The sequence below is a fragment of the Tamandua tetradactyla genome, chromosome 9 (assembly GCF_023851605.1).
Source record: "Tamandua tetradactyla isolate mTamTet1 chromosome 9, mTamTet1.pri, whole genome shotgun sequence".
In the NCBI taxonomy this organism is placed as follows: domain Eukaryota; kingdom Metazoa; phylum Chordata; class Mammalia; order Pilosa; family Myrmecophagidae; genus Tamandua; species Tamandua tetradactyla.
In genome coordinates this window covers 83,414,594-83,430,056 of record NC_135335.1, presented here as the reverse complement: position 1 = coordinate 83,430,056, position 15,463 = coordinate 83,414,594, and the positions used below count along the sequence as shown (strand labels likewise).

The window sequence follows — 15,463 nt, the reverse complement described above, 5'->3', positions numbered from 1 at the left end:
CACAAATTTGGCAAGAAACATAAGCCAGATTTAAGAATCTGAGAAAAAAACACCAAACCAAATAATCCCAAAGAAATCCATGCCATGGCATACAGCTGAACTTCTGAAACATACAAAGAATAAATCTTGAAAGCCGTCAGAAGAAAATGACATGTTATTTATAAGGAAAAAACAATTTGAATGATAGTGAATTCTCATTAGAAATCATGAAGGCCAGAAGGCAGTGGCATAATATTTTCCAAATGCTGAAAGAAGAGAATGGTCACCCTAGAATCCAAGGCCCAGAGGAAAAAAAGATCTTTCAAGAACGGAGGGAACATTAAGACATTCTCAGATGAAGGACAACTAAAAGAATTTGTTGTCAGTTGTTCTACCCTAAAAGAATGGTTAAAGTTATTTGCATAAACTTTTAGCCAATAAAGAAGGAAATTTGGAACATCAGGAAAGAAGAAAGAACACAGAAAGCAAACTTGTGGGTAAATACAATACACTTTTATATCTCTTGTGTTTTCCAAAATATGTTAGATAAATACAGAAAAATTATAACATGGTCTGATATGATTATAAATGTATGTTTAGGAAATATCTGCAACAATTATAAGCAAGTGAAGATAAAGGTACATAAAGGGAGGTAAGATTTTGACACTTCACTCAAACAAGAAAAATGGCAATGTGGTTGACTTATAAGTTATGTATACATAATACAATACCTGGAACAACCACTAAAGTAGCTATACAAAGAGAAATGCTCAAAAATACTAAAGAAAAATGAAAATGGAACTCTAAAAAAGTCTTCAAGTAATATTTTTCAGTTCACTTTCTAAAGCTAACATTACCCTGATACTGAAATCAAATAAAGACAATAGAAAAGAGAAAACTATAAATATTCTTTATGAATATAGATGCAAAAAATAATTGACAGAATATTAGCAAATAGAATTCACTGACATATAAAACAAGAATTATACATGATGTCCAACTGGGATTTATTCCAGGGATGCAAGATTGGTTCAATATTTGAAAATCAGTGTAATTCATCATATTAATAGGCTACAAAAGAAAAATCACATAATCATGTGAATTGATGTAGTAAAAGCATTTGATAAAATTCAATACCTTATGATAAAAGCTCTGCTTATGATAAAAACTCTCAGAAAACTAGGAATAAAGAGAAGCTTCCTCAACTTGATAAAGAGCATCTACAGTTAACATTATACTTATTATTAAAGACTGAGTTTTTTCCCTCCAAGATTGGAAACAAGGCAAGGATTTTTGTTCTCACCACTCTTACTCAACATAGTTATGAAAGTTTTAACCAAGGCAATAGGCCAGAAAAAAAAAAAGTCATACAGATTGTAAAGGAAGAAATACAACTCCCTATTTTCAGACAACATCAATATATATGTTTGGAAAACCCCAAAGTATCTAAAAAATAAAAAACAAAGACTCCTGGAACTAATAAATGAATTGAACAAAGTGATAGGATACAAGATAAACTAATTGTGTATCTGTATACTAATGATGAACAGGTGGACACTGAAATTAAAAATACAATGCCATTTATAAATAATCAAAAATGCAATATTCATAATATTATATATAAAATTTATAAATCTAACAAAATATGTGCAAGGTGTGTATACTGAAAACTAGATAACACTGGGGAAAAAATCAGAGATCTAAATAAATGGAGACATACTGTCTTTGTGGATTGGAAAACTCAGCATGATAAAGATATCAGTTCTCCCCAAAGAGATAATGCAATTCCTATGAAAATCTCATCAAGGCTTTTGGAGATAAAGACAATATTATTCCAAAATTTATATGGAAAAGCAAAGGAACAGTTCTGATGAAGAATAATCAGTTTGCAATATTTCAAGACTTATTTTACAGCTATAGTAATCACTACTATGTGGTTTTGGTGGAGAGTTAAAGGGATAGATTAATGGAGAACAGAAAACCCAGAAATAGACTCACACAAATATGCCCAAATGATTTTTTTTACTAAGGTACAAAAGCAAGTCTATAGAGACAAGATAACCTGTTCAACAGATGGTACTGGAGCAATTGGATATCCATAGACTTAAGACAGACAATAAAAAACATCTACTTTGGACTTATTTAGAAAATACTTATAAGAAAACAGGGCCTAGATTATAGGGTCTTACAGCAGTCCATTTAGCAGGGAGTGCTCATTACTATTTCTGGATTTTGAGAGGCTGTTTTATATATGTTCACCTGGTATTTAGAGTTAAGAATGAAGCAATTGGGTTGGGATTAAGGTAATTCAGAATGTGGGATTAAGAAAAACATTGTGTATTTTAGAACCTCATCTACTCTTTGAGATCAGAGGAAGAAAGGTTTATTTTGTCCAGAACCTAAATTTTATGTGGCACATTATCTAATTCAACTTGTCTGGATAGATCATTTAAAGAATCCAAACACAGGGAACCCAGAGTAAGAATGAAGGCTTTTAATATTGTACAGCTTAATATAATGTCTGGATGTATCTCAGAGTATATTAAGCAGATAACCAAAAGGTATTAGCAAAGTATCTTGAGGGATGGGAGAAAAAATATGGAACTATTAAACTTTATCACTGGGGAAACCCTTGATCTGTGTCAAACATAAAGGATGACAAACCAACAGGCCAAGCTGTTGATCTTGAAGCTTGCTCTTATCAAGTTTATGTATGTAGTGAAGAAATTTAGCCCACCTGTAGCTATGCCTAAGAGTTACTTTTGGAGGAAGAACATGAAACGATGTTCAACATTATTAGCCATCAGGAATATGCAAATTAAAACCACAATGAGATATCACTACATACATATCAGAATGAACAAAATAACAAATAATGACAACACTAAATGCTGGCGAGGACATGGAGAAACTGCATCACTTGTATTGCTGATAAGAATGTAGAATGGCGCAATCACTCTTGATAATAACATGGCAGTTGTTTAAAAAAACTAAATACTCACCTACCATACAACCCAACAAGTGTACTCCTAGACATTTGTCCCAGAGAAATAAAGACTTAGGTACATTACAATAACTGCAGAAACCTGTAGCTGAATACTTGTAGCAGCTTTATGAATACTACATAATTGGAAGCAATCGAGCAGTTGTTTCAACCCAATGGGGTGAATGGTTCAACAAACTACATCCATACCACAGCATATTACTCAGCGATAAAAAGAAGTGAAATACTAATATATCTTACAACCTGGAAGATATCCAAAGAATTATGCTATGTGGAAAAAAAAGCCAATCCCAAAAGGTTACAAACTGTATGATTCTAATTATATAATATTCTTAAAATCACAAAATTATAAAAATGGAGAACAAATTCGTGGCTGCCAGGGGTTAAGGATGGGTTTGGGAAGAGAAGGAAGTTTATGTGGCTACAACAAGAAAGCAGAAATAGATACATAGGCCTGATTTTAAATGATGAAAAAATGCTTTAAAAAGACATAAAAATAGGGAATTAATGCTCAGTTGGTTCAGAGTTTCTGTTTGGGATGATAGAAAAGTCTTGGTAATGGATGGTGGTGATGGTGTCACAATGTTGTGAATGTAATTCACGCCACGGAATTATGTATTGAATGTGATTCAAATGGGGGAATTTTGGGTTGTATATGTTACTAGATTAAAATATCTTAAAAATACATTGGACTGTACAACAAAAGCAGTGAAGCCGAATATAAACTATGGGCTATAAAAATATAATTATAATACTATTGCTTCATCAGTTGTAACAAAGGTACCACACTAATGCAAAGTGTTCATAATTGGGAAAACACTTTGTGTGAGTTGGATATATGGAAACTATATTTTCTGCATGAGTTTTCTGTAAATCCACAGTTTTTCTAGTTAAAAAAAAAAAGTTACAAAACGTTGGACAGAAGATTTCTGGAGCTCCCTGAGAAACTTTTGCTCATATCAAAAGATGTTTCTGAGACATTTAGTTATTTCTTTAGCTATACAGTTCTAATGAACTATGGACCAAACTGAAAAACACCGGGCAAAGAAATGACCAGGGGCAGCCCAGAAGGAGGAAAATATGATAAAACAATACCCCAAGAAGACGCTAAATATAGTTTAATGACAAAGATATGCCATTGTTTCTTAGAAACATGTTTCCTCACTGATTCTTTATGATGCAAGAGAGAAAGTGAAGTTAGAGATCTTGTGCTACAGGCTGAATGAATAATTTCACTTTTATTTTGAGAGAAATGTTTAAAAATCCATATTGTGAGAACCCTGGATTTTATCAGCCATCCGCATCTATGGATTTATACTACCATTAGGCCCCGAGGGAGTAATGAAAATAGATTCCCAAGAAGAAATCTAAAAATCTTTCTGAGACCTAGTACCCTTCCCTTTTAAGTAATGAAAATATCATTGTATATATGAACACTTGAAAGGCAGTATCCACCCAGAAATTCCCCCAGTTCTGGATTGAAGTATGGTACATCTACAGAGCTTTTTTCATTGAATACTCAAAACTGGTATTTTTCAAATGAATCAGAAAAGCTCACACTCCTGCTTTAATTGTTCTCGTACTCTGCTGCTTCCACCCCACTATCAAAAGAATAATAAAAGGCAAGGAATGGGTATATTCTACCAAGTGCTCCAATACATTGAATTCCAGACAGTGACTTCATGTCTATAATTTCCTTAAAGAAATTGAAGCAACAAAGTTGAAGTAAAGGAGATTAATCCAACAATTCAGTAAGTTGTTTCAGACACTGGAGGGCTTCTTACTCTAAACTCATCTTCAAGTTCCATCCCACCTGCTAGAAAGCAGCTTCCTGGAAACAAGTCTTCCATCCCATATGCTTTCCTGCCCCTCCTTGTTTATGGGCCCGCTGGTCTCAAGTGATAGATATGATCTATCCATTTGTAGATAGTAGGCACAGACCAGTGGGGCGTATTTGTCTAATGGTACTTTTTCTTTATGAGATGAGAGTTCAGACTAGTACAGAAAAAGCTTAGGGGAGGTGGGTGGGAGGATGCTTTAAATTAATTAAAAACTTTAGATAAAGGAGAATAAGCTTCTTTGAGAACTGATATATTTTGTATAGGCTTTGAAGTGAACCAGTGTACAGGATGAAGCTATATGTTTTGAATATCCACTGCTAAAAAAGACCATTATTCCTGCAGATTTGTAGAACCTTGTTTGCAATTTAGGATTTTTACTAATTATTAAACATGTGAACTTGTGGGGTACTTTATGAGCTGGGTAGCACTGGATTTGCAACAGCCTGGGGAGACCTGCAGAGAACGATGTTTTTGCTGAATCATGTTCTTTGTGGGTGGGCGGTAAAAGTTTTGTGAATTAATTCTCCAATTCCTTTGTGAGTTACGTATTCATGTGGAATGTGATTAGAGCCTGTAAATCAATAAGACTATAATGCATAGAGATGTAGTAAGACTATTCTCTGCAAAAGTTGCTAATGTTGATCAAATTTCATTCACATGGGATGTGAACTTACCTATCAGAGGGTTTGATTTTCTTCTGTGCAGAATAACATGTTACTTTCTTCTGTCCAGATTTAGAAATTTAAGCCAATGCCTGTAGGTCATCATCGTCCAATAGGCAAACCCCATTGGTGAGAGTTCTTATGGGAGTCTCTGAAGGCATCTTGGGGTGTTCTTGAAGACTCAGCATGTAAACAGATATTTTTTAGTTTGCTTCTTTCCCAGGCACCTCCTTATTATCGTGCATGGTTAAGCAATTTAGGGCCGTTCAAGGCTACTTCACCTGGTAAGGCCTGCAATGAGAGGTCAGAAGGCAGAGTGAGGGAGACATGGAAGAAAGCACAAAATAAGGGGTTCAAAGATCTGTGTAATTTTTGACAGACCTCATGGTCCAAACTTCCTCATCTGGGAAAGAAAAGTAAGCTAGAAAATGATAAAAACAACAACAAAAATTTTGACATTCATGGAGCCCTTATTGTGTGCTAGGCACCTAGCCAAGTATTTTTCAAACATTATCACATTCAAATCTCATCCTAGCCCTATAATTACTACCCCATATTGCTGAGAGGGAAACTGAGGCTGAGCAAGCTTCCATTACTCACAGATCATTAAGCTCAGAGCTGGAATTCAAATTCACATCATCAGTCTCCAAAAACTCATGTCTTAATCATTGAACTCTAGGATTTCTCTAATGTCTCTGATCGTACAGGACTTTCATAGCAATATTAAAAGAAAGGCATGCCCTCAAAGCTTGTGGCCTTTGACAAAGCTTCTATAGAGGCTTCCCCTTTAATGCTCTACTTGAATTGTGATGAAAAGGAAGAACAGTAGTTTGCTCCTTTGTGCCATAGTTACAGTGGGGAAAAAAAGATAGTTCAGGGTAGGATTTGTCCTCCTGACTCCAGAACGATAGAAAGATGGGCTAAGAGCATTTAACTCTTCAGAAGTTTTAAAATTAGCCACATGGCTGCCATGGCTGTGCATTTCTGGCATGTTCCCCATGCTTTTTAGTTCAAAGATTAGCTAGCTCCCCCAACTTCAGTCTTGCTGTAAATAGCTGCCCTCTTTCAAAAAGAAGTGCTTCTCTGTGTAACCGAGAAATTAAGGATTAGTAAATGGTTATGACTCCTGAATCGTTATATAGATGCTTTTCTTTCTATATTGTAGAATAGACAGAAGTTAATAGCTGAGATTACTGAAACTCAACTAATCTGTCCCTAGCCCGGTCTCAGCATTGGGTATACTTCCTATTGTAATGGTTTGTATAGCCTCCTCTCAGCCCTGTGTCTACTTTCTATTGTAATGGTAACAACTCCATCTCTCTGTTCTTTGAATCCATAAAAACCCTGAAATCTTTAGACGCTGGGAGACAGATTGCCGGCTAATAGGCCATCTGGGCTCCTGCTTTGCGCCTAGCATTAAATTATTTCTCTCTTTGAAACCCTGGTGTCATGGATTGGCTGTTCAGGCAGAAAATACATGACTTTTGTTTGGTATCATCTGTGGTTTATTATCTTAGAGAAATTATGTTTTCCTCCCTGTTTAATGCCTACCTTCTTGCTGTTCTTGTCCTTTGTGCCATCCTGTGCCATCCTGCCAGCTTTGGCATTCAGCATGACGGGAAAGAAAATGACTGTGAGCCGGTGGGTAGGCACCCATACATCATGTCCCGCCAGCTCCAGTACGACCCCACCCCGCTGACGTGGTCCAAGTGCAGCAAGGAGTATATCACCCGCTTCTTGGAGTAAGTAACAGTGTGTCTCTTGACAGCCTCACTTGGGGCTCTTTAAACCAGAAATCACTTTGAGTTTCACATAAAGCCTGGGAAAAGCTTGCTTTCTCCTATGGGCTACAGTATCATGCATCTGAAGGGTTGGGTTTCTCTTCTGACTCTTTGAAATGAAAATGAGTTCTGCCCTCCAGCAACAGCCACGTGGACATCCTGTCCCCCCTTTGCTTGAACCTGTTTCAAAGTGGCTCTTAATGGCCTGATTGTGAGTTAAGTCCTTGTTGCCTTGTACCATTTCCTCCCTTCCTTGCCATACTCTCGGGAGGACTGGCAGGAACAATCCAGGACAGGTCACCAAGCCCTGTTGGGGGAAACGTGATGAAATTCTAATTTTCTCCACTGTTCTTATTTCTTAAATATCAGTTGAACTAATGGTGTAGGGTGTGATTTGCATTTCCTTATAGATAACTCTTCCCTTGGACCAGGAGGATTCTCTGCCTTTTGGGAATAAAGTTGTCTTAAAGGACAAAGGATGAACTGGAGGGATGGAAGTTTCTGTTGAATGAAAGAGACAAAGCTGAAGGAAATTGTAAACAACTGCTCTCATCTCTAATGACTTGTTTACAGCCGAGGCTGGGGAGCCTGTCTTGATGACATCCCCCAAAAGAAAGGCTTGAAGTCCAAAGTTATAGCCCCTGGAGTGATCTATGATGTTCACCACCAATGCCAGCTGCAGTATGGCCCCAATGCTACCTTCTGCCAGGAAGTAGAAGTAAGTGTTGGGAGTCTTGGTGCCTCTGGTGGAATATGCAGGACTTGAGATTTTCAGCATGCTGAAGGATAGGTAGGGAAATGTCTGGAAATCTGAAGATCCAGACACAGAAATGGAAGCTTTCCATTCATGGAGGGTGTCTATAAAGGCAGATGGATTGAAATCGGGATCATTTATATTCTTTGATATAGTGTGGAATCATCAATCCTTTGTAAGTAGGCAGTGCTTGAGCAAGTTCTATAATGGTTTTTAAGATTCACAATGATTCCCACCTGCTGACTCCATAGCAACTGACTTAATCACCAAAGTAATTTCTGTTCCTGATTTTTCCATCTGGTTGAAAAGCACCACCAGATCCCGAGACAGAAATAAGATTCATCCCCAATTCATTTTTCTCCCCTATTTTCAATGTCCAAATGTTAAGTCAAGCTCTGACATTTTACCTCTTCGATACTCTTTGGCTCTGTCCTGTCATCTTCATGCCTCTACTACGACTGTTATAATTCAGTCTCTCATCTCTCCTTTGTATTACAATTACCGCCTACCTTGTCTTCCCCCATTCAAGTTGTTGCTAGGTTATTTCTAAGATCACAAGTCTAACCATGCATCTCCTCTGCTCTTAAGGTCCCAGCTGGCCACAGGATGAAGTCCCAAATCCTTTGTGTGGCACATTAGAACCTTAGTAATCTGGACCATACTTATTCTCTGAACTCATCCCTTTTAGTGTGAAAATATGAGTTAACACACAGACATTGTCAATGCAAGTCACATTGGACCTCTGCCAGATTCTATGTGACATATTAAGATGAAATAGATGAGCACCCCAAAATTAATGACAAGATCTCTTATCCTCAAGGAGATCATGCTCTGGTGGAAGAGGTGGATAAAATTTTCAACATAATGAGATAAAATATAAAAAGAGATTTATAGAAAATTATTTGGGGAGGAAGGAAATTACTGTTCATAGCATGAACAAAATTGAACAGAGGAGGTAAAGTTGGTACAAAAATCCCTCACTTCTCACTTCTAACCAGTTACCAATTATGACAGTTTTTTTCTTGATGATCTCATGTGATCTTTTGACTTTAAATACTATCTAAATGCTTACAACTACTAGCCCAATTTTATTCCAAAATTACAGACTCGTTGGGTCCCACAATTCCGCCTCTCCACTCTGGTGTCTCATAGATAAATCAAATTTAACATGACCAAAACTAAAACCCCTCATCTTCCCCCTAAAACCTTAGTCCTCCTCAATCTCTTCCATCTCATTTTTAAATTGAACCCATCTTTTACAGTTGCTCAGTCCTAAAACTTATAGTCATCCTTAACATATGTCTCTTTCTCTCGCATCCCACATTCAGTCCATCAAGCTCTACCTACAAAGTATATCCAGAATCCTACCACCTCAGATTCCATCCCCCACTACCACCCTGTATAAGCTTCCATCATCTTTCACTTATTTTACAGCAGTGGCCTCCTAGTCGGTCCCCTGCTTCTACCCTTACCCCTTAGTGTTTATTCTCAAAACAGCAGCCGAAGCGGTTCTTTTAAAATGTAAGTTAAATTATGTCACTCCTTTACTCTAAACTATCCAGTTGTTTCCCCATCCATTCAGAGGAAAAGCAAGAGTTCTTACAATGTCCCACAAAGTTCTACATTCTCTCTCACATTAACTCTGACCTCCTTGCCTACTACACTTCCCACTTGTTCACTCACTCACTCACTCTCATGAAAAGATTGCCTTCTCAATGAGACATCTCTGACCTCCTATTTAATATTGCAATCTGGTCCATCACTACCTCGGGTAGTGCCACATCTCTTTAGCTTTCCTTACTTTCAACTTTTCCACTTCATTGATCACCATCTCACCTACTATATAATTTGCTTATTATGTGTTTTGTTTTTAGTACATCCCTCCTCCATAGAGCAGGGATCTTTGTCTTATTTCTTGGTGACTCCCAAGACCCTTAAGCAGTGTCTGGTCCATGGGCAGCCCTCCATGTAGTCAATTAAATATTTTCTGAATTAACATTGAACGAGTGAAATATTACTCTTGCTGCTGTGTCAATACTGGATTTCAGTGGAGCAATGAAATTTAGGAGGTTTATTTAGGTGATGACTGTCATGTGAGACACTAGTAGTGATGGAAAGAAGTGAGAATACTAAAAACATATTTTGGAAATATTTATGATAATGGGTTGGTTAAAGGAATATGAGGTGGGAGAAGGGGAAGAATCAACAAAAATACTTAGGTTTCTTTTGTTTGTTTGCATGGGCATGCACCAGGAAGTGAACTCGGGTCTCCAGCATGGCAGGTGAGAACTCTGCCTGCTGAGCCACCGTGGCCTGCCCCCTAGGTTTCTTAGATGAGCAACCAAGTGGCTGATTACATTATAGGATGGTTAAGAGGGAGATAGATTAAAAGATGGATCAAAAGTTCATATTAGATCCTAAATTTGAGATACCAAGAGATAATTTCAAGCAGATGGTAATTATGAGAGTCAAAAATAAAGAATTGTTGGCTGTGGTTGGAAATTTAGGAATTATCAATATAAGAATAGAATTTAAACTTAAAGGAATAAGTAAACTCATACCAAGGTCAGAAGTAAAGATATTTTTATCACCTATCAAAGAAGAAGATCTCGATCAGGTCCTTGGGTTGGGGTAAAGGATACTGAGAAGGGGTAGTCAGGAAGGGTTAGAGGAAAAGTAGAAGGAAATAGCATTGTAAAAGCCATGGAACAAAAAGGCAGGAGGAAGTAGCATTATAGAAGCCAAGAAGTGGTCAAGTGTGCATTGACTTTGATAACACAGACCTCATTGGCATTCCCATTGATGGACACAGTCTCAGTGGAGTTGTAGGGTTGAAAGCCAAACTATATTCTCATATTCCACTATGCCCATGGGATCAAATTAGACTAACCCAGTTATACACTTACTTGCTCTAGGATAAAAGACTATAAGAAGAGGCAGATGATAGCAAATAATGTGGATCCAAAATTGCCTTTTGAATATAGAGAGCAGGATAGGTATGTAGAGCTAATAGTGGCAACAAACAGTACCACCTTAGAATTATAAAATCTAAGCAATGGAAAGAATATTGAAGGAACAACCCAGAGAGAGCAAATACACATCCATTCTGGTTTTCTTTTTCTTTTTTGTTAATTTGCTCTGGACTTCTCTCTGGTTTGTTTATTTTTAATTTTTCTCTTATTTTTCCAGACAAACCTTATGCCAATTTTGCCTCCTAAATGTCTCTAAAACTCATTCATCCTAGATGACTGCAATAATCCCTGATTGGCCACCTTACCTAGAGTCTGCCTCCCCTCAACTGATCCATTCCCTGAAATACAACCAGAATGACCTTTGTAAATGGAAAACTGGATGTGTTCCCCTCTGATTAAAATATGACAGGGACTCTCCATTCCCTTGCAAGAAAGTGCAAACTCCCTAAAATGACTTGAAAAGAGCTTCCCTATTTGCCCTGTCTCTTGCTCTCTGGCCTTATCTCTTAAAATACTGTTTTAACCCCTCATTCTCTGATTATATGTAGGTTGGACTTTATTACTAAATCTTCTATACCTTGAAAATTCTTCTTCATATTTTTCATCTCTTTGTGTCTCTATGCTGCATTTTGTGTAATTTTCTTTACCTTTATCTTCCAATTCACCAATTTCCTCTTCAAGTGAGTTTAATCTCCTGTTCAACCTACTCAATGACTTTTTTATTATTCTGTATGGTGGGGGTCACATGTCATTCTTTTTCCATGTGACTATCCCATTATTGAAGCACCATTTTTTTTTTAATTTCAGAGGGCAGGTGTGTGTGTGTGTGTGTGTGTGAATCAAACCTGGGTCTGAGAAATAGCAGTTGAGAAATCAATTACTGAACTACCCTTGCACCCCCTCATTGGCTTCTTTTTTTGGCATGGGCAGGCTCTGAGAATTGAACCTGGGTCTCCGGCATGGCAGGCAAGAATTTTGCCACTGAGCCACTGTTACCCATCCCTCGTCATTGACTTTTAAATCTCATTTATTGTTTTCTACTTTCTAAATTTTCTCTCACTTTAATGGCCTCTTTTTCCTAATTCAGATTTTAATAGAATCTTTTATTTCCTTAATCATACATATCAAATTATTTTTTGCAGTTTATGTTGGATAATCCCAATGTCCAATGTGTGAATCTGTTTCTGTTATTTGAATTTTCTATAGATTCTAACTATAGAAATTCTAATCTATAGATTTCTATAGATTCATTGTTCATTCTTTCCTTTTGTGATTTTTGTTTTCATTGTGAGCTTCTGATTCTCAAACTTCATACCAGGGTACTCTTTAAAGGATAGATGACTGATATATTTGGAATTTTTACACTACTTTGGGTCACTTTAAATTATTGGTCTAATAGTTTCTGGACTACACGAGTAGTGCGAGGGCCAGTGTAGATACAAATCCTTAGGAGTACCAGTCCTCCTAGAGTTAAAAGTCAAGACAGGAAAGTTTCCATCTGTGTCCTTTTTAATTCACCTTTTCATTCAGGGGCTATTCCTTTAGGTTTCCGACTTTATATGGAGGTCTCCTCACCCAGTATAGGCTCTAGGTTTTGACTCCAGTGCTTAAGAGACTATTAAAACTAAGATCTAGGTTTACCAGGTTTGCATTTCTAGATTAATATTTCTGTTACATTTTTATCCTCTGAGGATTTCTTTTACATTCTTGCCAGCTTAGAGAGGCACTTTAAATATTTTATCCACAGTTTCAGATGTTTTATTAGAGAGAAGAATTTTCAGGGTATCTCTTCTGTTGTTTACTGGAAATAGACTCTAGTTATTTCTAATTAATTCCTCTCTTGTACGCTGCATTTTTCCATAACGAATGACCTCCATTTCCTGAAAGTGTTGTGTTCTCCAGAATTTTGCATGTTCTGAATCCTCTGCACCCTCCCTCCTGGGTCTCAGCTTAAATGTCACTTCATATTATATTTGGCATTTTCTTTGGTAAAGCCTTCATTAGACTCTATTATAATTGCCTGTTTGCTTGTTTATACCCCTTCCAAACTATACTGTAAGTCTCCTAAGGGAAATTTCATTCCTGACACTTAGCAGTGCCTGGCACCTAGCAGGCACTCCATAGAAAAATGAATGAAGATATCACATTCCTACCATATTGTATCCAAGATAACCTAAAAATCTTATGTTTAAGAAACACCTAGCATACCAGAAAATATAGAATCATCCTTTTTATTATAACTTTTTATTTTGAAATAATTTAAAAACTCAAACAATGTTGCAAAAATAATTGAGAGAGTTCTTATGTACCCTTCACTCAGCATGTCATCCTTTATAAATGCATAGTGAAATTACAAAAAAAAATAGGAAAAATCCTTCGGGGGATTACTAGAAATGGTAGTAGAAAGCGTGAACAGATCTTAAGGCTGGAGATAACCAAGGGGCTTGGGTTTTAATGTCTAATTGGCAATAGGCGATTATATGTTCACCTTGAGCAGTGCAGGGATTTAGAACTGTGACTCCTACATGAAATTGGAACTCTAGAAAAGTCCCATTAAGTCCCACTGAAAATGCCTCAATGAAGGGATGAACTATTAAAAAAATCTACCATCAGCAAAAGAACATGACACAAAACATCTTTTGTCACAGCCTAGGGTTGGGAAAAGGAACATATTCTCCCTTGAGAATTCTTTACCACAGGCCAAATTCATGTTGATTTAGAGTTCAAATTTATACTCCTATAGGTTTGAGAACACCCATATCAAAAAATATAATATAAAAAATTGGTTCTACTCTGGTAATAAAGGATACCTCATAGAAAGAAAGATGAAACTTCCAGAGGAACCAACAAGGATGCACAGAACTCTAGTACATAAAGCCTCACTTCCCAAGAGCTTACCTATCAGCCCCTAATTCAAAATTTAAAACAACCTATTTTAAACTAAGTGAAGAAACACAATAAACCCTCAAGAACTTTCATTAATTGACTTTTTAGGTAGAGATAATAAAAATATGAAAGAAGAATTGAATATGAGAAAGGGAAAAACACTACAAAATACATGTAAGACAGAAATGAAAATGAACAAATACTATTTCTAAAAATTAAAAACATGATCACTGTCTTAAAATCTCAGTGAGTGTGTTAAACTGCAGACTGTACAGGACTAAAGAGAAAATAATTCATCTAGAATTTATAGCTGAGGAAATTACTTCCCACCCTACTTGAGTGTTTCTCGGAGATGTGTGATGGAGAAGAGACCAGCCTTCACTGATAGAAATACAGAGTTCTTCAGTTTTCATATACGAGAAAATTGAGAGCTAGAAAACATGAAAGTAATATTCAGACATTAAGGGCAGAAGAGGAAGGTCAATCAATTATGAGGTCCAGAAGAAGAGAATAAAGGTAATCAGGGAAAAGCCGAATTTAGAGAGATAGTGATTGTGTATTTTCCAAAATTATTCAAAGACATGAAATCTTGCAATGAGAGAATACATTGGATTTAGAATACAATGAGTGGATGGAAGGATAGAAGAAAGACTCAGAGGTGGATAGAAGAAGATGAGCTTCTTCAGATGCCATATTGGAATCTTGTCAACGTTCCCACAGTGCTTCCAATCTTCCCAGCACAAAGTTCTTCCCACAGGTGTAGAAATGAGAGAGAATATGCAGTTCATTCGCTGGCAGCTAAAATAAGCTGACTACTTTGAATAATAAGTAAAGGAACTGGGCAGAGCCTCTTTTGTTTCCTTCATTGACAGTGCTCAAGTTATTACCATCCCAGCTGGTTGTAGTAAGATTGCCTTTCATCCACAGTTTGCATTTGACATCGATGGCTGGTTCGCCATTTACCCTACCCAAGGGAAACAGTGCTGAACATTGCACCACACATGTAACAACAGAGGAAGTGGGGTTTATCTCCCATTTCCCAATTATCTACTGCATACAGATCATTATTTATGAATGATGGCAAAGTCTAAATTAAGTTTGAACTGAGTTTACTCTAAAGATTACTTTCCATCACTCTTATTCACTAACGATAGTGTATATTGTAGATGGGTGTATGTGTATTTTAACATAACTGTAGAAATAATTTATTGTGTAAGTTTTACAAACATGGAAAAGTGAAATCTCACATTTTCCAGAACGTTTGCCAGACACTGTGGTGCTCAGTGAAAGGCTTTTGTCGCTCTAAGCTGGATGCTGCTGCAGATGGGACAAGATGCGGTGAGAAGAAGGTAATGTGTCAGGCTGGGAAAGAAAGGTAGGAGGGTGGTGGACAAGGAGTTCAGGGGAAGAACTGGGAAGAAGGCCCTGAAGAGTGGCTCTTTCTGGATGAAGAACAGTGGATGGAGATAACAAGGTCAGACTTGCCATAGCAAAGGATTCCATTTCCACTACTCCTTTTGAGCCTTCACTGGGAAGAAGTAATAGGAAGTAATGAGAGGGCTGAGGCCCAGTTCCACACTTGCT

General features: G+C 37.0%; 1 protein-coding gene across 2 annotated transcripts in view; it reads left to right on the top strand.

The window, feature by feature from the left end:
* Positions 1-15,463, top strand: part of ADAMTS12 (ADAM metallopeptidase with thrombospondin type 1 motif 12) — a 415,156-nt gene that overhangs the window by 260,573 nt on the left and 139,120 nt on the right. For both annotated transcript variants that reach the window (XM_077116928.1, XM_077116929.1), the window contains 3 exons: positions 7,085-7,228; positions 7,841-7,985; positions 15,136-15,228. In XM_077116928.1, coding sequence (XP_076973043.1) covers positions 7,085-7,228; positions 7,841-7,985; positions 15,136-15,228 — 382 coding nt within the window. The remainder of the gene's footprint in view (positions 1-7,084; positions 7,229-7,840; positions 7,986-15,135; positions 15,229-15,463) is intronic.